Genomic DNA, 21,882 nt, shown 5'->3' with positions numbered 1-21,882 from the left:
GGCTAGCGTTAGCCTGGACGTGCTGGTGTTAGCATTGGAGAGGCTAGCCATTAGCGTGCCTAGGCTGGCCAGTAGCTGGATTTCCTACCCCCTTGACGGACCATTAGCATGGATAGGCTGGCGTTAGCTTCGGAGAGGCTAGCCATTTACATGTCTCGGAGAGTCACTTATACTATTAGATGTGTTTTTTTGTACATATTATATAGTTTTAATAAAGATAACATCACAATTTAAATAATTATTAACCTGTAATTCAATACAAAGGATTTAAAATCCAAAGATGAAAAGTACAAACTAGTTAGCTCTGGCTTTTTCTCTGATATGTGCAAGAAAACCAAACTATACAAAAAGAAAATGCCATCAACCTGTAATTAAGAGCAAAATGGAGTTAACGCAGCACCTAATCAATGCTAACAGGCTGTCGGCTTTACAATATGCTTAAGGTTGATGTGTATAACAACGCGTTCTGTCAAAGGAACAACTGTGATTGCAGGTCTCATAGTATGTCATCCGTTTAATAAAAGTAAAAAAAAACGCATCAAGTAGAGTAAGTGACTCTCCGAGACATGCTAATGGCTAGCCTCTTCGATGCTGATGCCAGCCTATCCATGCTTAAGGTCCGTCGAGGAGGTAGGAAATCCAGCTAGTGGCATGCCTAGGCATGCTAATGGCTAGCCTCTCCGATGCTAATGCCAGCCTATCCATGCTAATGGTCCGTCGAGGAGGTAGGAAATTCAGCTAGTGGCCAGCCTAGGCACGCTAATGGCTAGCCTCTCCAATGCTCACACCACCCCATTCAGGCTAACGCTAGCCTATTCATGCTAATAGACAGCAGAGGGAGTGTGTGAACCAGTCAACGACCAGCCGAGGGCTGCTAGTCCCTAGCGTATCTAGTAATAACGCCGGTAAAGGTGCTATTCCTCAGAAAGCAGCACCAGCCTCTCAGTTACCGGCGCCAGCTTATCATTAATCAGATCACTAGTTTGCTTCGGAATTTATATAGCCTCCTGCTGCTGGGAAGTAGTCTTAATTTTGACCCCCATACCGCGCCATACTAAGTAATCCCTGGAGAGTCCACATTAATGATGTAATATCAGTAGAACCAGGATCGTTTTGGGCTCCCCCTCGGTGTGTTGAGGGCTAGGAGCTCTCTAGCTCACCCGTAATTCGAATCCTGCGTATAGCACAAGTTTGTCGCGCAAGTTGCCGGATCCTAGCAGACAGATGCCAGAACGGTCCTTTCAAAATAAGATAGTTCCCGGATCTTGTTCCGGCAAGTTCCGGCTCAAATTAAGCACAGGTTGTAGTAATACAAAAACCTTTAAAACATTATGTGAAATAAAAAATACTTTCCACAGATAGTTAATGTGTATAATAGGAAGAAAGGGTATATTTAACAGTAATAGTTCTTGAAGAGTGCCCATGGTGGCACAGTAGGCAGCTTTGTTGCCTTGCAGTGAGAAGGTTGCAGGTTTGAATCCCAGTTGTGGCCTTTCAACACAGTTTGTATGTTCTGATCTTGCATATGTGTGTTTCTCCTGCTCTCTTCCCACAGACCAAAACATAGTCAGTGCGTTTACCTGCTCACCAGAAAACCAAAGCGTTGCCCTAAAAAACTACGTCAGTTTTGCATGTAAATGTGTAAGTCTGGCTGAAGGTGAGCTGGTTTTAATCGAGCTGAAGCACCCAGATAACGCAGTCACAATCTGAATACACTCCGCATATAAATACGTCAGGCGAGCTAATACAGGTTGGACGCTCGCATTCTGGAAGTGACGAGATCGCGGAGGCAGTCTTCTGACAAGACCATTGACACAAAGCAATATGCGTAACACCATAAAACAGGACAGTACATACCAAACAAGCTGTGCTGCGGTGTCGTACATTCCTTCAGCCATTGTGCATATCCTGTTTCACTCCCGTCAGCCTCTGTTTACTGCTAGTGTTGCTATAAGCTAACTGGAAGAATGCCAACATGAAAAGGGGCATGTCGCCACCTACTGTTCTGGAGTGGAACAAACTTTATTTGAGAGGCTGGTTTTCTAATGGGCATGTAAACTAGGATAAAGACTCCCAGCTTATTACAATAGGATCAATCTGGATCGACTTGGATGTCGGTCAGAGCGAATGTAACTGCACTGAGTGAAGCTGCAATGGCAAATCTGCCATGCAAGCTAGCTTTTGAAACACAGTCACAGAACTCTTGCCCCCTCCCATTGGCTATCATTCCAGAACAAAGAAATAATGAGTTTAAGTGAACTGCTATAGCTATTTTCTAATCCACTTTGCCTTACGCCGTGAATCACACATATGTTGTACATCAGTTAAAATGAAAAAAATAAAATGTGTGTTTCAACCATGGCTGACACGTTCTTTGAGATTTATCAGTTTGCAAAATTTCGTAATTACTATGACTACAAATCAGACGTCAGCACGTTGCATATACAGCGTCACAGCATAATCTCTCCCCCAGCGTGGATGCTACTTACCACATGGCCAGATGTATGGTGGTTCTTTCCTCCTGTAGGAAGGATTTGAAGTTCGCAAAATTTACAGCCATTTTCCCTCTGCTTTTTTACGTGTCTAGTTAAGTTACATCAATTTGGTGATGCACATTTTGAGTCCTTGTCATATTTTCACACAAAACCTAAAATAACTTTTGCCCCCTGTTCGAAAATAAGCTCGTTCTTCGCATCAAAATCATCGACATATAAATATTGGTCAATGGGTTTCCAAAGGCTCCAATAACACGTTTTTGAAGAAAAATGGGAGGTGGCCGCCACCGCCATTTTGACCGTGTCACAGGTTCCGTCAAGCTCAGACCAATTCCACAAAAGGGAAGAGAGGTGGAGCTGAGGGTGGGGCTGTAAGGCTGGGATCAACTGACGACACCCGGTCGAACTAGCTACAACCTAACCTGAAGCTAACCCAAAGCTAACGCGGAGGTGGGAGCTAAGCTAACGGAGGTAGCAACCTAGCTACAACCGGAGTTAACTGTGCACAACACCAGAGCTTCTGAGTCAGAGATACGCCGGGCTGACCGCTGAGTAAAACCGGGTGGAACACAGAGGTCTCCGAGAGCTCCACAAGCCGGCAGCTGCACAGCAGACAAGCGCAGCTGCGATCTGAGATGCGCAGAGCTGCCGCTGGGGAGAACCGGGTGGAAAGGTTTCCATCCCAGAGCTCCACAAGCCGGCAGCCCGCACAGCAGTCAGGAGCCACGATCAGACAGAGATGCGCCGAGCTGCGGGGAGGGGAGAACTGGGTGGAAAACCGAGGTCTCCCGAGAACTCCACAAGCCGATAGTCGGAACCCAGCTCCACCAACATGTTATATTTCAACCCATTTTCTAAAGTGCAGCATTATGTTAAATGCACTGGGTTTTACCCTATTACATTTAAATTACATGGTTAAACAGTACATGTTAAATTCTAAGCTCAGCTCGGCAGTGACCTAAAATACATAAATATAATTTTACTTACCGAAAAAAATGAAGTGGAGACTCCTTGGACGCTCTATTAGTGCAATTAATGCCACATCAAGTCATTTTGTCCAACAATTGCACAAATAATTTCCAAAAAAGAACGCACAAACGCTACAAGTAATGGTCTAAGTTGAGAGACTGAAAATGACCGAACTGTTTTCAGGCGAGGCCTTTCCCCGGAGCTAGCTCTGCGGTCACGTGGGTCTGATGCTCATTAATTATACTGAATTTTAGGCTTTTAATACACTTAAACAGAAGAGTGAGAAAAAAATTCACCCCTCTCAGAGTTGTCATGAGTGTGAACTAGATCATTTAAACAAAGAACGTGTTTTGGTACCAGGCTGTAAACATGTTTATTTCTGCTGTGAAATTGGTATTTTTAACATGGGAGTCGATGAGGATTTGTTCGCTTCTGACACCAGCCCCCAGCGGATGAGGGTGGAACTGCAATTTATTTCACTTCCGGGATTGCTTCAATTTTTCACCCGCATTGTGGGGCCTTGATCAAAATGCACCTTTAAAATTCACAGACATCATGGGTGAAATCCGTGGCACATAACACACGGGATTAGAAAATAGCGTTTTTAGCCCCATTAACTTGCTTGAATCTTTTTTTATTTTTTACTTCCGGAGACCAGTAGTCCGGAAGTAGATGGACGTGACTTAGGCTCCCCATTTGCACAAACAAATGCTCCTATACCTGCAAAATGATGAATTGTTCTGGGATTATTTAATTTAATTATATTTGTTTTGCTTTTTTTGGTGTTTTCAAATCTGTCGTTTAAGAAAAACGTTGATCTTAAAGCTTAGTACTGAGTCCCTCTTCTCTATAAGGAGCAATTAAAAGTAATTTTTGGTGTTTTAAAAGCTTTTTAACTGAGCGCTGCAGGCTGCTTTTTCTAACTGTCCAGCGCACTGTGATTTAACTGCTTCCTGCTGCTGATGGCCTCTGAGTCAACTGTCATCCAGACCAGCAAGCTCTTAAAGCGGTCTCAGTGTGCACTTTCCTGACACACATGCACACACTGACTCACATACAGTATTACACATCTGCTGGTTCACGTAACGACGTGGTGAGTTTTGCCCGCTGGCCCGCAACTCCCCCACACAGAGTCGGAGAGTAACGAATAAAACACCAGCAAGAAAGACGGCATGTTCCGTGAGTTAAGAAACACACGTGAGCAGCACGAGGCCCGGTGTTTACTGGCAATCTTGGAAAAATACAAAGAAAAGCCAAACCAGAGAGGTTGGAATGAGAATGCTTTCAGTTTCTCTGCAGCTTTGATGTTTTCACTTCCTCATTCTTGGACAGAAGTGGCTACATTTTTTACTGAATGTTGATCTAAAAGAAAAGCCACGGTTCCCCGTAATGCTCAGAACCCATTGAACTGAACCTTTTCAGAAGCTTTCATATACACAGACTACAGATAGTGTTGTCTAAATTTAGCTCTCTCAAAATTCACTGGATTACAGAAAAAGCAGCGTGTGAACTCCTCTTCCTTGTTCTAGGTTTTTTTTTGTTTGAAAAACTTCCATGATTCATTAACTGAGCCCATTAAGAAGGTAAGAATGCACACGAGGAAATGTGGGAACTCCACCAAACCATTTCCTCCTCTAAGGATTGTTAATCTCCATATATATTAAGCCATAATTCCATCCAGATTTCTATGTATTTTGTTCTAGCTTGTGTAAATCTGCAGCTTTTGTAGTTGTCGTGTCATCCTTATTTATGGAACAGAGGTGAAGGGGGAAAAATAGTTAAAGCCAAGAAAGCAAGTCCTAAATTTCTTGGGAGGTTCATTGAATTATTCACAAATTCATCATGAAACTGAAAATGTTTCTGAAGCATGTTTTGTTGAAGCTGAACCCATCGTCCTCTTCTATTTTCTTTTGTTAGCCTCACTTCATAATCACAATCTGTGCCTTCTTTCTGCTTTCATGATTTAATTTATTGATTGAATCTGTTTTTAGCACATTTAATTTATCTTACTGTTTTATTTGATTATTAGTTTTAATTGTTCGTGTATCTTTGTTAGCACTTTGGTCAGCTCTGGCAGTTTTAAAGTGCTTTATAAATTAAGCTAGGTTGGTATTTGGGTGTGTTTTAGTGGCATTGTTAAATGCACATAGGGACTGGTATTTTCTTGCTCCAGAAAAGCTCTGGCATCACATCCACTGAAAAGGACACTGAGAACTAAATTAAAAATTTAAATAAATGCCACTGAAAAAACTTGAGTTTTTTAAATGCTAAATGTCACCCAATAAAATAATCTAAAATATGATTACATTTATTAGTTAAAGACTGAAATAAAGAAAATTGGGTTAATTCTAACTGGATTACCAACTTTATTTGACAAATTGTACAAATAGTACCCAATTGTTTAGAACTTAAAGGGACTTTACGGAGTTTTGAATTTGTATGCTCGCGATTGCCCCCTTTGGCCAAAAGTGTAACGGCAGCTTCAATAGTAGGCTCGTGCATGAGGCGCGCATGCTGTACGTGCAAACTCCTTAACAAAAATAACAGCTGAGACAGTCCCTTGTGTGTGTGTGTGTGTGTGTGTGTGTGTGTGTGTGTGTGTGTGTGTGTGTGTGTGTGTGTGTGTGCGTGCAATTTGGTTCTGTACCTTTCTCTTCAGCACAGCCGATAAAGGTTTATGATGGGTCAGTCCTCCTGCATGCTCAGATCATTCCCCTCCCTTGCTAGAAAAATTGTTCCAAAATGAAAGTTGAACCCACATCTTTTTTATCTGTGAATTCAATGCCGTTCGGCGAGTCTCAAATAACAATTTGGCATCTTACTGTAAAAAAAATACCATTAATGTAAAAAAGAAACTCTAAATAAACTATGTTCACATCCAGAATCGAACCCAGGTCTTCAGCACAAGAGTCCGACGTCTTACTAGGTGAGCTTAAGCGCCAGTGACGTCCTTTGTATCTGTAACATTTATATCCTCGATGACAGCTGAAACAACGTTCATAGAACGGTTCGGAGCGAAAATGGCTATTTTGTTCCTAATTTGCAGGAAATATCTAGAAGAAAGTTCTACAGAAAGTAGCTAAGTGTCCTCAGAAATGTAGCTAGCTTTGTCACTAGACGTTAGGAACAGCGACAAAGTGGCACTGCCTCTCTCTGCTGCTAAAGCTACTGATAGCAAATGCTACGGGCTATGCCTGAGCATGAATGCGCATGAAGCAGCCTGCTCGACCCGAGCAGCTCTCTTTTTCTGTGATTTTACAGAAAAACAGGCAATCACAGTAAAAATGCCAGGGCTCATTCTACAGGACCAGGACATTGCAGGAGAATGTATGAAGAAGAAATGTATTATTTCTATACATGTTTTGGCTGACAAACTTCCATAATGCCCCTTTAACTAAAATATTAGTTCAGCACTGCATCCTAACTGAATTACTTATTTTATTTATTTAACAAATAGAACAATTGTACATGTTGTCCTGTTTACAGTTCGGTGCTGTATTGGCTTTCCAAATCAAGTTTTCATGTATCTACAGTTACAGAAGCGCTTACATTTTAAGGGAAATTCAATTTAATTCAAAAATACTTAATTGTGTCTAAAAAAATATCTTGAGCAACAGTGAATGCAAGTTCAGTTCAGCTTTTATAAAACAGTAATATGCTATTTTGTATTTTGGTTGAATAAATTCTTATTTATACCAGAGTTACATTGGGTAGCATCATAGCTCAGAATTAGCAGACGGTTGCAGGATCAATCCCAGCTTGGGCATGTGTGTTCACTTTTTTTTATTGTGTTCTATCTTCAAAAAATAGGGTAGTATTTACTAATAACTGTCAGTTAGGGTTAGAGGTTTCAGCAGCACCTGCGCACTGACAGCCTCCACTCTGTCGCACTTCAGCTATTTAAATCAACTTGTTTGTTCTTGAAACACTTTTCACAGATATTTTTTTCAGAGAACCAGTTCTGCTTGAATAGGGAACCTTTGTGTCACATGACTTGATTAGGGTCATAGATTTGAGACCTGCTGCGCAGTGGTTAGAGCTGTTGCCTTGCAGCAAGAAGGTCCTGAGTTCTCTTCCCGGCCTGGGATCTTTCTGCATGGAGTTTGCATGTTCTCCCTGTGCATGCGTGGGTGTGTGCATGATTGTTTGTCCTGCGTGTCTCTGTGTTGCCCTGCGATGCACTGGCGCTCTGTCCAGGGTGTACCCCGCCTGATTGCCCGTTGACCACTGGAAATAGGCACATCTGGCAACTTTGAGTGCCTTTGACTAACATACCATGTTATGTACTTAGGACTGGAACAGTACTTGGACCATTGTTTCTGAAGTTCCACAAGGATGTGAGTACACAAGTTAGGACGAGCACGCATATTCAGAAACAGCTCATATCTCGCATTAGACTAAATAATTGCAAATAATCCAAGTGTATTAAGCTTAGGCTGCACCCTCAGAAGATGGGGGGCACAGGGGGCCCAAGCTTGCCGTCAGGGTGGCATTGGCTCACCCTGGACCGTCCCTAGGACCGCCCCTGCCAGGAAGGCTGCGTTTCAACCACTCATGTCATGTCTTTCATGTTGTTGGAGACTCATTAAAAGTAGCAGTAGTAGTAGCGTTTCCACTCAGCTTTCTTTCCTCCATGACTTCATTAACCAAGTTAATCCCTGCAGCTTACAACCAAATTAAAGGGCTCGGTTCAGTCCAGTAAATGCGTGTCAGAAATAAAAGCCTGTACTTGTTTATGCTCTCCAGATAAGTGGCACAGTGGCTTTTTTAGTAATTGGGTGCGATTTCTTTCCCCCCCTTTGACTAATCGACTCTGCACCAACGAAAAGTAAACCTCTCTTGACATCGACTCATTGGCTCTGATTGGCTCTCAGCTGTTTGACATGTTGACACTGCACCTGCTCCCCCCCCCCCCCCCCCCCCCCCCCACACACACACACACTCAGGCTGTTTTGGCTAAATTCCCACAATGTAAATGTGATTCTGTACTTGGATCTGCGCCTGTTTTCTGCTGCAAAGCATTCCCTTAAACTGTCTCTGGCTACATGCTTCGATTGTATTACTTTGAAATTTGAAATGACTTTAACCTGACCATATTTGTAAGAGAAATAAAACGAGGTCTAAACAAGGTTAATGTTCAAATCTGCCTGCATCTACTTAGAACATTCTGCTTCCTCTCTACCACTTCCTTTAATATTCTGGTGAGATTACAAAAGCTGCAGACTTATTGTGTTGTTTGGTGGAGTTTATCTCTGAAGTAAGTGACTTTTTTTTGTGTGAAAACAATTTCAGTTCCTGTCTCCCAGAGTGGAATTATGATGCATTTGCATTTTTTTCCTTCCAGCATTTGTTCGCCAGATTTTTTAAATTCTGCTTTCCCAGTAGAATTGGTGCACATATCGCTCATTCCAGTCGGTTTTACTCTGTTGTGTTTCTGAACATCAGAATAACTCAGAAATTTTACTTTGAGTCTTTGATTTTTGTTTTTCTATGTTTTGCGATTGCAAATTGTGATTTTGTAAAATGGAGAAAAATGATTTCCATATGCAGCTGCTGCATATTCAGCTGCTTTTTTTGTTGTCTAAAAATGTGAATTTGTATACCTTTTGAGTCTTTTTTTTTTAATGGATCGAAACTCAAATTGGCTTTGTTGTGTGGCAGGCATTAACAACACTGCAGCTGCGAAGGTTGATTTCATGTTTAAAACAATAAAAACTCTAGTTTGGCCTTTGGGCAAGGTACTTGCCAGCTAAGATAATATAAACAGCTCCTAGCAATGTCTGGCAGTTTCACCAGCTTAAACAATGTCATAGAAAAAATCCTAGGCCTTCTCCTTGAATGCTGTTTACATTTAGACTTTTATTTTTAGTACAGAGACGTTGGAGCACCACTGATCATTGAGATGGATAGATACATAAATGGGCTTTTGCAGCTCTCCCTTGTGCTGCTGTTTACAAAGATTATTCTTTAAGTAATGAAATGTGCATTGAATAAAGATGGGTTTGGGTCTTTGGAGGACTTTGAACAGGTCCCACAAAGATGAGCTTGTGATGAAGTACTAGAACTCATTTGAGAAACAGCTCTGTAATGTAAAGTAGGTCAATTTTCAAAATGTATATTTCCCATAAGCCTCTCCCCTGACCTCTACAGCTTAAATAGAGTTGTGTATCCACAAGAGGGAGCTGTCAATCAAGGAGAATGCACCAAAGTTCCCAGCATGCACTATGTGATGATGCAGATGTCACAGTTGGCTTAGCACACCAACCTAGCTTGAATGCTGACTTGACCTGCATTTAATTCTGAGTTCAACGGGATTCAGAGTAATGAGGGGAGCAGGGGGGAGCCCGGCTCCCCTGAAGGGGTGATGGAAACTGAAACACCCAGGGGGAGCTCGAAAAATGATCCAGTCTCCCCAATCTTAGCGTTATAATGAAGGTGATTGGCTGGATGGATGGGCAGATGGATGACCACTGACTCTACCCCAGCTCTCACTGAATTTTGATGGAGATGATTGGATGGATGACAAACCCCCCATCCCCGCCCTTATGGCATCCTCATGGAGCTGTGCCCCAAAGCCTGTGTGTAATTCAGACCGTAATTGAATCAATTTCAGTCTGTAAACTTCAAACTAACTGTGAAAGAGGAGGAAGGAGAATGAAGAGATTTATCTTTTGTGTGTCGGAGCTGAGTGGTTAGCATCGCGCTCAACCCTACGCTACATCAGACTATTGTTTTAGCCTGTTGTAGCATTAGCATGCATTTGCTAGCATCACAAGCAACCATTTCTTGTTCATTAGCGCTAAAGGACTATTTGTGTGTACATGCCTGATATAAGGTGTGGCTTTCAGCTCCTTTCTGAAGGGGGATGGGAGCTTTAGCTGTTTCAAAATGCCCTCCTTCTCTTGATGACATCACACTACAAACTTCAGCTGTTTCAGTCCCAGTTTCATTATGATGGCAACGCTTGATGTAGTTTCCTGTAAAAGTGTGACCGCACCATCAAAAGTCTCCAGATTGGCCACACACACATTAATAGTAATCTCAAGTCTTTGAAATCACACCTCAGTACCAGGATTCTCCGGTCCTTGGAGATAAGACCTGTGCTTCACTGCAGATAAGAAAGCATCACCTAAACGTTAAAAGGTTTTAAATGTAAAATTTCATCAGCAATCGTGCACCAGTTATCATAACGTAGTTGATAGCTAAACTTTAATGCTCCATTTTAGAATGCTGTTGACAAATTTATGGCATCCACTCTGTTGGCTGTGCTTAAAGTGCTTCAAAATTTAAGTTTCTCTGGGTTTATTTACCAGCATGTGTGCATGCTGCTCTTTGATTTGCATCACTATTTACTCCCTGCTGGTTGGTAAAAAGAAAATCTACCAAATGTGGAGAAAATTGAGGGCTTTAGCTGTCATGACTTTCCCAGTCAACAATCCCATAATTCAGCCTCCACATTAGGCCTTTTAGCGCAAAAATGAATGCATTTCTTGTAAAAGATTATCTGATCTTGTGTGGACAACAGGCATTATCTAATTTCTGGGCATGAAGTCTCAACAACAGTAACGGCCAGAAGAGCTGCATCATGCCATCTCTCCCGTGACTCATCCTTTGAAGCTTGTCTTTTGTTTTGCTCCTTTTTAAATAAGAACCACAGCTTTTTGTAAAAGGATTCCAAGAGATGCTTGTCAAGATGGGACAGCCATCAGAGTAAGAAATTACAGTTTCAAGCATAATGCTGGATCTGGCAAATGAACAATGACTGCCTTTCTTTGCAGGCAAATCTGTGTCAAACGTCTTAATAAGAAATTAGGGAAATCAGCTGAACCAGTTGTGGAAGACTGTAAATGTAATAAAAAGGTACAGAATTGGTAAAGTTTTTAAATTTCCAATAAAACAAAAATGCTGCTTAAGTCAGATTTGTTTTTGTCTTTTCAAACCCGCTGATATTCTGGGAAGACCTACCATGAAATATAGACCACAGCTGTAGGACAGCTATAATGTTAGGACTGATTGATACACAGTAGAGCTTTTCTGCCTGGTTGTACATCAGAAGCAGAGGACGGACTCCCAACCTTGTCTCGGATCTAATCTGACAGCACCGACTCGGAGGTAAAGAATAAGAGTCGAGTTCATCTGAGCAGAACGTAGGCCAAACATGGCTGTGATTTACCTGGCACACAGGAGCAGAAAGAGGAAGACATAGTGAGCTTATATTATGATAGCTTTGCCTCCATGGAACCTAACAGAAGCTTAAATTTGCAAAATATGGGTATCCATTCAAGCTTTTGCTGGATCATAACTGTTATCCTTTATTATTATGTTTTCTTTAAGTAGTGAAGCCACAATCTGACAGGGCTGCAACTGCTGGCCAATAAATGTAATTGTGAGATTATATGTAAATTGTCATTTAGAGATGTCCTAAAACAAGTTTCATATGTGGATGAATCACGTGAAGCTCTTGTGCAAATTTTATTACTGGAATTTATCCACTTTTCCTTCATTTTCCCAAAAACCAAATTGAGGAGAGTTTAAAAAAGGTGAGAAAATGGAGAAATTATGGAGGCATTTTGGGAAATTCCTCTCTGAATGCTAATTTTAATTTATCACATGCAGTCAAAGCTTAAAGGTAGGCTTGATTCTCATCAAAGTCAATAATAGGACAACAGAATCTGCCTCTTTACTGTTACTCCACGAACACGATAACCTATGACTCTTGGTTTAATGCAACACTTCTTTTCCCTCCTACTGGTTAAAACAACCCAGCTGCAGCCTGTTGTAGCTAGCGCTAACAACGAACCAATGCTAACACAAGCCAACTGAAACTAAATTAGTCAATTAAAAAGTTTCACACTTTTGGACAATAAATAGTATTACTTCCAAGCCCAGTAGCAACAAAGCCAGGTCATCATCAGTCTGTGATCCTTTAACTAGTGTAGGCAGCCGCCAACGTTCACTCTGGTTTTAGTTCTTTGCTTCACCTTCAAAGACATTACTCTGTAACATTTACTTACACACTTTTGTGCTTTTTATTGGTGGATGGTAAACTGAAAAAGCTAACAGCTAGCCTTTTTATTAGCTACAGACACAGTAAACAGCTGTTGCCACAAATCTGAACTTCAAAGCTGCTAAGCTGTTAAGAATAATGGTAAATGGCCTGTATTTGATATAACAACTTCTGGGGTCATACAACACCCCATTGTGTCTTACAACACAGTTATTTACTCACACACACACACACACACACACACACACACACACACACACACACACACACACACACACACACACACACACACACACACACACACACACACACACACACACACACACACACACACACACACACTCCCATGCTGGTGGTGATGAGCTAACAGAAGTTAGGCTACTGAGCACTGTCGTCACCGATCCCTCCGACCACTACCAGCAGGCATGATGAGTTAAGTATCTTGCTCAAGGACACAACAACTGCAATAGATGGGGCTCAAACCTACAACCCTCTGGTTATGGGGTGGGGGCTCAACTCCTTTGCCAATGTCACCCTGTTTGGGGAAACAGACCTACAGTATGGAGCTAACGGCTGATATCAGTGGAACCATGACTTAAAAACCGTTCCAGTGTCCAAAGTTTCATACTGATTCATTCAAATGTTGTTTTATAAACCTTCACACTGCTGCCAGATTTGAATTGCATGTTTAATGAAAGAAATCCCAGCAACCTTTTTGGTCCTGACTGCTCTGACGAGCTGGTAGCTCACCTGTCAGGTACGGTAGTGGCTGTTTATAACACTTACATAGAAACATACGTGAAATGTTTTATTCTGGCAGAGGCTTCTCTTAGATTATTTAAAAAGCTGGTGGTCAATCATAAACCGCCGTCTTTGATGTTACCAGTCAGAAACACAACTCTTATTTTTTACGTCAGAGCTATCACTTCTGTTAAATACCACCGTGGCAACAGGTCCGTATCAAATTAGAACCGCAGGTCGGAGACAGCTGGAGGAGATGCTGAATTTTTAACAGATTGTGTTGGAGTGAACTCTTTGACTGACAGCCAGCATGGAGGACACACACACACACACACACACACACACACACACACACACACACACACACCTGAAAATTCGTCTTGATCTTACATCCAAGGGAGTTTCTGCCAGCTTGATTGACAGAATGAGTTTAGCTTTATTAATCCTATAAACATACTCTGTGTTGCCAAACTAAATGTTTATGTGAGAAAAACACATTTCTGTTAAACTGACTCTCCACTTCTAAAAACTCAAACTATAATTCCAATTAACAGTGGAAAAGGGTACATAGCTCTGCAGACATAACGTTAACGGATCCAATCATCACCTCTCACATTACAGCTCAGGAAATGACACAGTAATATTTATTTTCTAATCAGTGTGAACATTAGTGAGTGGAGTGCAGCAGGAGGTTTACCGACGCTCCCTCAGGCTTTAACACACATTCTGTGTCTTTAATCGTGTTTAATCTGACTTTAGCCAGCACCTAGTGGCTGATTGAACAGAAATAAATGATGTTACTGTGTTAAAAACACAAATCTGCTTGATTTTTATTCATAGTTTCTGCTTCATAAAAATCTGCTCACATCATAACACAAAAAAAGAGATGAAAAATCCTTGCAGCACCATCTGGGGAACTCCACCATCCAAGTCTCTAGATAGCTTCAGTAGTAACGTATTAAATGTTGTGCAAAGTGATCAAATAAGTTTTTTTCACTCTGGATTTTATTGTGCAGTTGTACTCAATATACTATAAGCTCTTTAGAAAAATTTATATTTTTTGTCCTAAGACAATAAGTATAATAAAATTGTTCAAGATTTTTTACCATAATTATCGTATTTTAATATAATTTCCAATCATTTTTATTAGATTTACCCAATAAAGTATGTTATTTTTAAATATTAAGCCAGTAACCATGTTGGAAAAGGTACAAATGTGAGAAATCCACATTATTAAATTTGTTTTTAATCTCCACAATATATTTATCGCTAGTTTGTTTTCCAAACTTGCCATTGCAGCTTTAGGTACAGTAACGAGTACTTGTACTTATTTCCATTCTATCACAGCCAGTTAACTATACCCAGTGTGGATTTTTGTAAATACAGGTTTATGTTCTTCCTCTAGCATGAACAATAAATAATAGTTTACATTATAATACGTATGACACAGAAATCTAAAGTAAAGTGAGCATTTTATGGCAGTTCTGGTTTCATTTCTTGTGTGAAGGTGATGATATTTGCTGAGCATTGGATCGTGTTACTGCTTTTTTGTTAGTTTTTTAGCGGTTAAACATCATCACTGAGGTGCTTCTTAATTAACATCAGTTTATTGCTGAGCTCTGACTGCCAGCTGTTGCTCCAGAAGCCAGCAGCGCTGCCCTCCCTGCGTTAGTTTGAGCACATCTTCTCGATGAAGACTTCAGAAGCAGCGTGGTGCTGAACTGAAGTGACAGCTCTAACTGTGTCGGTCTTGGTCCTCGCTGAAACCCTGCGTGGTGCTTCTCGGTCCAAAAGCCCACGCGGACACACGGCCGCCACCAACCACCTCCTGTTGCTGTCACCGCCGCCGTCAACGCCGCTTTCTGATTTCTGCCATTTCACCAAACTCCCATCTGTCCACTTGCTTTTTAGCTTGATTTTAATCCTGTCATTTTCATACACTGGAGCCTAAGGTGGCGCTTGGCAGACTGGCCTTTACACACACACACACACACACACACACACACGCACACACGCACACACGCGCACACGCACACGCACACACACACACACAAACACACACACACACACACACACACACACACACACACACACACACACACACACACTGGTGTTGGTGAGAAGGAGCTAAAGCTTAATTGCTGTCGGTGGAAGTACAGATGGCTGCATTAACTGAAGTCAAAACGACCGATTTGTGAACCCTCTTGTGTAACTCACAAGGACAGCTCCATGATGCTGCTCCTGCTTTCATGATCGCCTGAAAACAAACACACACACACTTCTGATTCACTCCTCACACACTTCCACCATGATTTATCGCATTCCTCTCCTTGGATGAGCTCTGTAAACATTTACGATGCTCAGTCCAATCTCAGGGTTTTCCTCCTATGTGGCAAAAACCCAGGATCCGACTTCACATTTCACAATTTTTCAAGCATCAATTAAGGTTTTCAGTTGTTTCTTCTTCTGATGTCAAATGTTGACTAATTTATTGTGTGTGTGTGGCCCCTGCAGGGTGGAGCGGACCTGGTGTTGGAGTTGAAACCATCATGATCTTTGCTCTGGGTGCGATACAGGAAGTGTGTGTGTGAGTGACCCCTGGTTGGCTCTGCTGGGATGAACATGCCACTGCACCAAATCTCTGTCATCCCCCGTGATGTCACCTTGTCACGCGTGTCGGGTGGTGGGAAAACGAAAGACAAGGACAAGCAGGTGTGTAAATATTTATTATAAGGCGGATGAAGCTCGGGTTTAAATACGCGAGCAAAAAGCAGGAGATCATCTTAATGTTTCAGGACCTATCGTCTGTGTTGCAGAGAGAAAAGGATCAGAACTCATTTTGGTGTGATGGTTATGAAACATTTAGATAACGAAGGCCTCCTGACCTTTTTATTATGCAGCTGTTTCTCTAAACCATTACCGAATCATAGATATGTCTAAATAATTACATCAGCTATAAATCAGGCCTATGTTGTCCTACAGCTAATTAATCATGCTAGTTGGCCAGAATAATGATATACTGATGAATTATACGGGAAAGTACTGAATGAAAAATCTATAGAATCTTCACTTCAATGTGACGAGTTCAGAAAGGCAAGAAAAGACAATTATACCGTTTTTTTCTTTCTGCTTCTAATAAACCTGGTCAAAGTCTGAGCTGCATACAGGTGGTTTGATGCCAGAGAATCCCCCGTACGCCGCCTGCTTTAGCACGCTAAATGTGACAGAAGTCACTTTTTACAGTTTTTCATGAATATTCTGCTAGTTTACAAAGCAAATCAATGACAATTTCTATGGAGAATCTATCTTTATCATAATTTAATATTCTGCTATAAAGATAGTTTATCTCCAAAAACCAGTGGTGAAGGAAGGACTTGATTTATTTATTTGTTTATTTTTATTTCAAGTATAATAACAAATCTGCAAACAAGCTAAAAACATTTTTATGCCTCTTTAATAACATTCTAACATAGTAGAGCTCTAAATATATTGTGGAGATGAAACAAAATAAAAATGAAACAATTTATTAAAGTGGTTCTTTTGTATTTTGTCTAAAATCCTCCACCAATTGCACTGCTCGAACCGAAAGCAGTGATTGGACCATCTGGTTGTCTGTCTTGCCAAATCGCCACACTTCTTCACTTCCCTATGTCCTCAATAACATACTTACATGTTTAGCAACAGAACACCACTGGTGTGAGAAGTTCTGTGCACATTAACATTAGAGAAGGAGAAACAGCCGGCTGCTACCACTTCAACTTTAGAACAAACTACCAGAGTCCCAAAAAGAAAAAACACCATTTGAAGTCACGGACAACGAAAGTCGTTGGCGCTCTCTCACTTCCTCTGGCAAGGCAGGTTCTGGTATTGGGCGAGTGTTCCTTGTTTCTGTTTAAAAGCTAGCGTATTCAGCATATTTGCTATTGCAGCTTTAAGTAAAAGTACAGGTATAGGGCTAAAAAAGTTACTTGACTCGAAGTGGAAGTATACAAGAAATATTAGATTTGAGGAAAAGTATTAAATCATGCATTTTCAGATGTACTTATAAGTTAAAAAGTAAACATATTCAACTAACATTTAAATATGTGTTGCCCATAGAGGTGTGCTGTCAGACATGGGGGAGGAGTACCTCAAGAAACCTACTTAAGTACCCAAGAATCTGTATTTGTACTTGAATGATGACCCGCACTTGTATAGGGCCTTTCAGAGTCAGAGGACTCCAAAGCGCTTTACACTACAGTGTATCATTCATCCATCCATTCACACACACACATTCACACACTGATGGTGATGAGCTTCAATGTAGCCACAGCTGCCCCGACGTACACTGACAGAGGCGAGGCTACTAAGCCACCAGTCCCTCTGACCGCCACCAGCAGGCAAAATGGGTTAAGTGTCTTGTCCAACAACACTTCAGCATAGGGCTGGGGGATATGGCCTAAAATCAATATCACGATATATTGAGGATTTCACCTCGATAACGATAAATGGACGATGATTATAGGTATGCGCAGAAACAAAAGTTGTCCACTAGATGGGGCTGTTGCATGTATTTTTATGTGACTCAAGGTGGTACAGCTACTTAAAGAGACATGAATGTTGCCAACCTACACACATCTTTAATCTTTTAATCAAATTTATTGAGATTGGAAAAATTATCCCGATAAGAGTCAGAAATTTCGATAATAATACATTTTCGATTTATTGCCCAGCCCTACTTCAGCAGAATTCCCTGTCTGCAGCAGGGATCAAACCTGCAACCTTTCCATTGCTGGGCAACCCGCTCTACCTCCTGAGCTACTGCTGCTTTAAAGAGTTAATGTCATTTTTGCCATTAATCTCTAGAAACGTCCATCAAAATGTTGTTGAAAATGAATTAAATGATGCCCAGGAGTTGAAAACTATTGGCAGCTTTCTAACATGAAACCATAAGAATCAGTTCTATAATATTTCTATAATACCTGGGAGCGGGTCTAAGTCTCTGGGCAATGCCATATTAGACACCATGTTTCCTTCTACATGAGCCTGTGAGGACAAAACACATTTACTGATTTTTAACAAAACGTTCACCATTCATAAACATTTTACACATTTACCTCTTTGCTCATTGCCAGTGATGAAAGGAAGTCTGATGTGCTGGTCATTTTGCTGGAGGTTGAACGATATCTTCATAAATGGCACTCTAAGGGAGTTTTGAACCCAATGGCCATCCGTTGGTAAGGTCTTACCCGAACAGAAAAATACTGCTTGCATGCAATGATTTAGGTAAGTACTGCCTCCTATCATTAGGCAAAATACACACTGCCACTTTATGTACAGATACAGAAAAATTGTACTTAAGTAAAGTAACAAAGTACTTGTACTTTGTTACATTAAATTACTGCCAAAAACACAGGACATGTTCAAAGGAAATTCTAGTCTGGAAAATGTCTGATCAGTAACAACAGCTGTTAAAAAAACACAAACTTTCATTTTTAATCATTTTACCGTCATCCATACTTTTCACTTACTGACGACATTCCTCATGTTTGCAACACTCGGACATTATTAATTAAAATATTTGCAGTTCAGCTGTTTTTAACCCAAAGCAAATTAAGATGTGAAAACCCAAACGCATATGCGAACACTCGCCTTTGTGCTGTTGACAAAGTTATAAATGAATTGTGCAAGGCGTGGTAAATTGAGTGCAGATGTTCTAATTGGCTTTATGCTCAGGAAAAACATCAAGGTAAACATATTATGTCCTTAATACAGTGAAAATGGATTCAATCCATCCCTGTTTTCATATCATGCAGTAAAGTGAAAGAATATGTGAGTTTGTGGAGCTTGTATGTATTTATTTATTTTGCAGCGCACGTTTAACAGGATTAGGAGGTTTAAGCTCTGAAAGCGGTCATGAAAAGGTTACCTTAGTCTGTGGGGGGATAAAAGTGAAACTGTAACCTCTGCTGTGTCTAGAGGTGGTTCAGTCTCCAGGTTTCTCCAGTTCTTGCCCCCACTCGGCATCACTTTCCATCTGTGTGTCTGCTGCTGGCTTAGCCTCCCGCTTTTATTCCTGCGTAGAAATAAATGGATTAGAAGCAAAGATTCCTGTCCTCCCTGTAGAACTATCAGCAGAGAGGAGAAAGGACGGAGCGATGACTGGAGAACAGCAAAGGAAGACGTAGAATGCTGATCAGCTTGAGAGTCCTGGAGGAGTGTGTGTGTGTGTGTGTGTGTGTGTGTGTGTGTGTGTGTGTGTGTGTGTGTGTGTGTGTGTGTGTGTGTGTGTGCGCTCCCAGAGTTTAGTCACTGAACACAAGCCCATCTGGCTTTCTGATACAACACACTGGTCCTTTAACACCTAAAGGGAGCAGAGAAAAAAATAAACTTCTTCTGCTTATAATTCCAAGTTAGTCAGCTGCTGCTTTAGAGAGCAACACATCTTCAGCTGATGCTGCCCTCGTTTCTTCAGCTTTACTCAGGTTTATTCTGTGAAAATGATTTTTTTCTTATCTGTGATTGGTGCCACTTTGTCAGAGCACTTTTAGTCTCCTGTGAACTAAAAGCAACTTGGAGACTACAAGTTTCCAGTCTATCTGTATAAAACAGCCAAATTTATTGAGGTCTGGTTTTTTGGATAAGGCCTTGCAGAGAATGGATTATGCACGAGTTGACAATAAAGTGAGCTCTGTCAGAGGTAGACAGGAAGAAAAAAAACACCGTCATTTAAAGTGTCTTGCGTATGTTGGAGAATACTCATGGAGCTGTCAGTTGCTGAGGCTTTAACCTCCTCACTTGTTGGTGTGTTTATGCTAAGTTTTGGCTTTTATCCAAGCAGCATGTGATGTTGTCCGCTAGGGCTGGGCGATATGGCCTAAAATCGATATCAGTATCACAATGTATTGAGGATTTCTCCTCGATAACGATAAATGGACGATGACTACATTTATGCGCAGAAACAAAGGTTGTCCACTAGATGGGGTTGTCACATGAACCACTTTGAGTCACATATTTATGTGACTGAGGTGGCACAGCTTCTTAAAGGAACATGAATGTAGCCAACCTACACACATCTTTTCATTTTTTATAATAAAATTTATTGACATAGGAAAAATTCTTTAAGAGTCAGAAATTTTGATAACGATACATTTTTTGTCACCAATACTCGCACTTCCACACTTGCGTCCTTCAATTGCGCGAACCCTGCCAGGGGTGCAAGTGTGTTGGGTGTCCCGATTCTCAAGTGCGTAAGTTGATCAGGGTATTACCCACCATCCATTGCTGTGGGAGAAAAGCCTTAAAAGCCTTTTTTGAAAATATGTGTTTTCAAATACTCATCTGCACCCCAGACAAGCTGGTTCCCAAAGTCAGAGACTCTCTTGGTCAGCTTGTTTCTCACACCAAACCTTCTGTCAGAAATCTTGGTGTGACCTTTGACCCAGCTCTCACCCTGGATTCTCATGTCAGTTCTCTTGTTCGCTCTTCCTTCTTCCATCTCAGGAACATTACTTAGCTGAGTCCCATTCTGTCCCGCTCTGAACTTGAGACAGTTATCCACACCTTCATCCCCTCACGCTTAGACTACTGTAACTCACTTTTCATGTGTCTGAGCAGAACCTCCCTGAACCGTCTACAGGTGGTTCAGAATGCCTGTGCTCGGCTTCTGACCAAGTCCTCCAAACACACCCACATCACCCCGCTTCTCCTCCAGCTTCACTGGCTGCCAGTCAACTTCAGGGTTCATTTCAAGATCCTGGTTCTGGTCTATAGGGCCTTACATGGACAAGCACCATCTTACATTGGTGATCTTCTTAGTCCCTACACCCCCAGCAGGTCCCTGAGGTCCAGTGATCAAAGCCTACTGGTTGTGCAGCACCAGGCTAAAGACCAAAGGTGACAGATCATTTGCTGCTGTGGCCCCCAGACTCTGGAACTCTCTCCCCCTGAGCCTGAGATCAGTGGACTCAGTGGTCTCCTTTAAAAAGCAGCTGAAGACTCACCTGTTCAAGCTGGCTTGTGTATGACCTTCTTCACCACTCTCCCTTTATTCTGCTCTCCCCCCACCTATTCCACCTTCCTCAGGATCCACTGATTTCCCTCTTTCCTGTTCACTCTCTCTCTTTCTTTACATTTTTTTAATCACAACTGCCTATTTTTGCTCATTTTAAAATATTTTTAAACATTTTCTAAATGCTTTTTTATATTTTTTACAATTTTTGTTTTTGTGAAGCACCTCGTGATTTTTATCTTGAGAGGCGCTATAGAAATGACACTTTCTTCTTCTTCTTCAAATGAAAGTAGTTTATTTTGGGATGATTAATTGATGCTCTGAATGTTTTCGACAAAACATCAATAAATGTAAATGTTACAAATAATTGTTTAGTTGTTGGTTTGAAAGTTGTTAACACATTTTTTTAAGTAGCACAACGACCAGCATCTCAACATGCATTTTGGTCGATGACTCAATGCTCCCCATCCCAATTTGGCAATTATTTGCACATTTATGTCCCACGCACTCGAAGTCTTATGATGCACTTCGTCCGAGTGCACTTCACAGAAGATTGTAGGGCACCGTGCGAGTATTGGGATTGGGCCTTATTCATGTCTATGGAAAACCTGATATCAGTCCATCTCTACTTCAAAGGATGCAGCTGTATCTGTTTTCACCCTGCATCCTGCTCACATGTT

General features: G+C 41.3%; 1 protein-coding gene across 2 annotated transcripts in view; it reads left to right on the top strand.

The window, feature by feature from the left end:
- The window catches only part of marchf8 (membrane-associated ring finger (C3HC4) 8), a 127,300-nt gene that overhangs the window by 21,267 nt on the left and 84,151 nt on the right, over nt 1–21,882 (top strand). For both annotated transcript variants that reach the window (XM_054750113.2, XM_054750114.2), the window contains exon 2: nt 15,727–15,924. In XM_054750113.2, coding sequence (XP_054606088.1) covers nt 15,829–15,924 — 96 coding nt within the window. In that variant the 5' untranslated portion in view covers nt 15,727–15,828. The remainder of the gene's footprint in view (nt 1–15,726; nt 15,925–21,882) is intronic.

The sequence above is a fragment of the Nothobranchius furzeri genome, chromosome 12 (assembly GCF_043380555.1).
Source record: "Nothobranchius furzeri strain GRZ-AD chromosome 12, NfurGRZ-RIMD1, whole genome shotgun sequence".
NCBI classification, from domain to species: Eukaryota; Metazoa; Chordata; class Actinopteri; order Cyprinodontiformes; family Nothobranchiidae; genus Nothobranchius; species Nothobranchius furzeri.
This window is presented reverse-complemented; position numbering and strand designations above follow the sequence as displayed.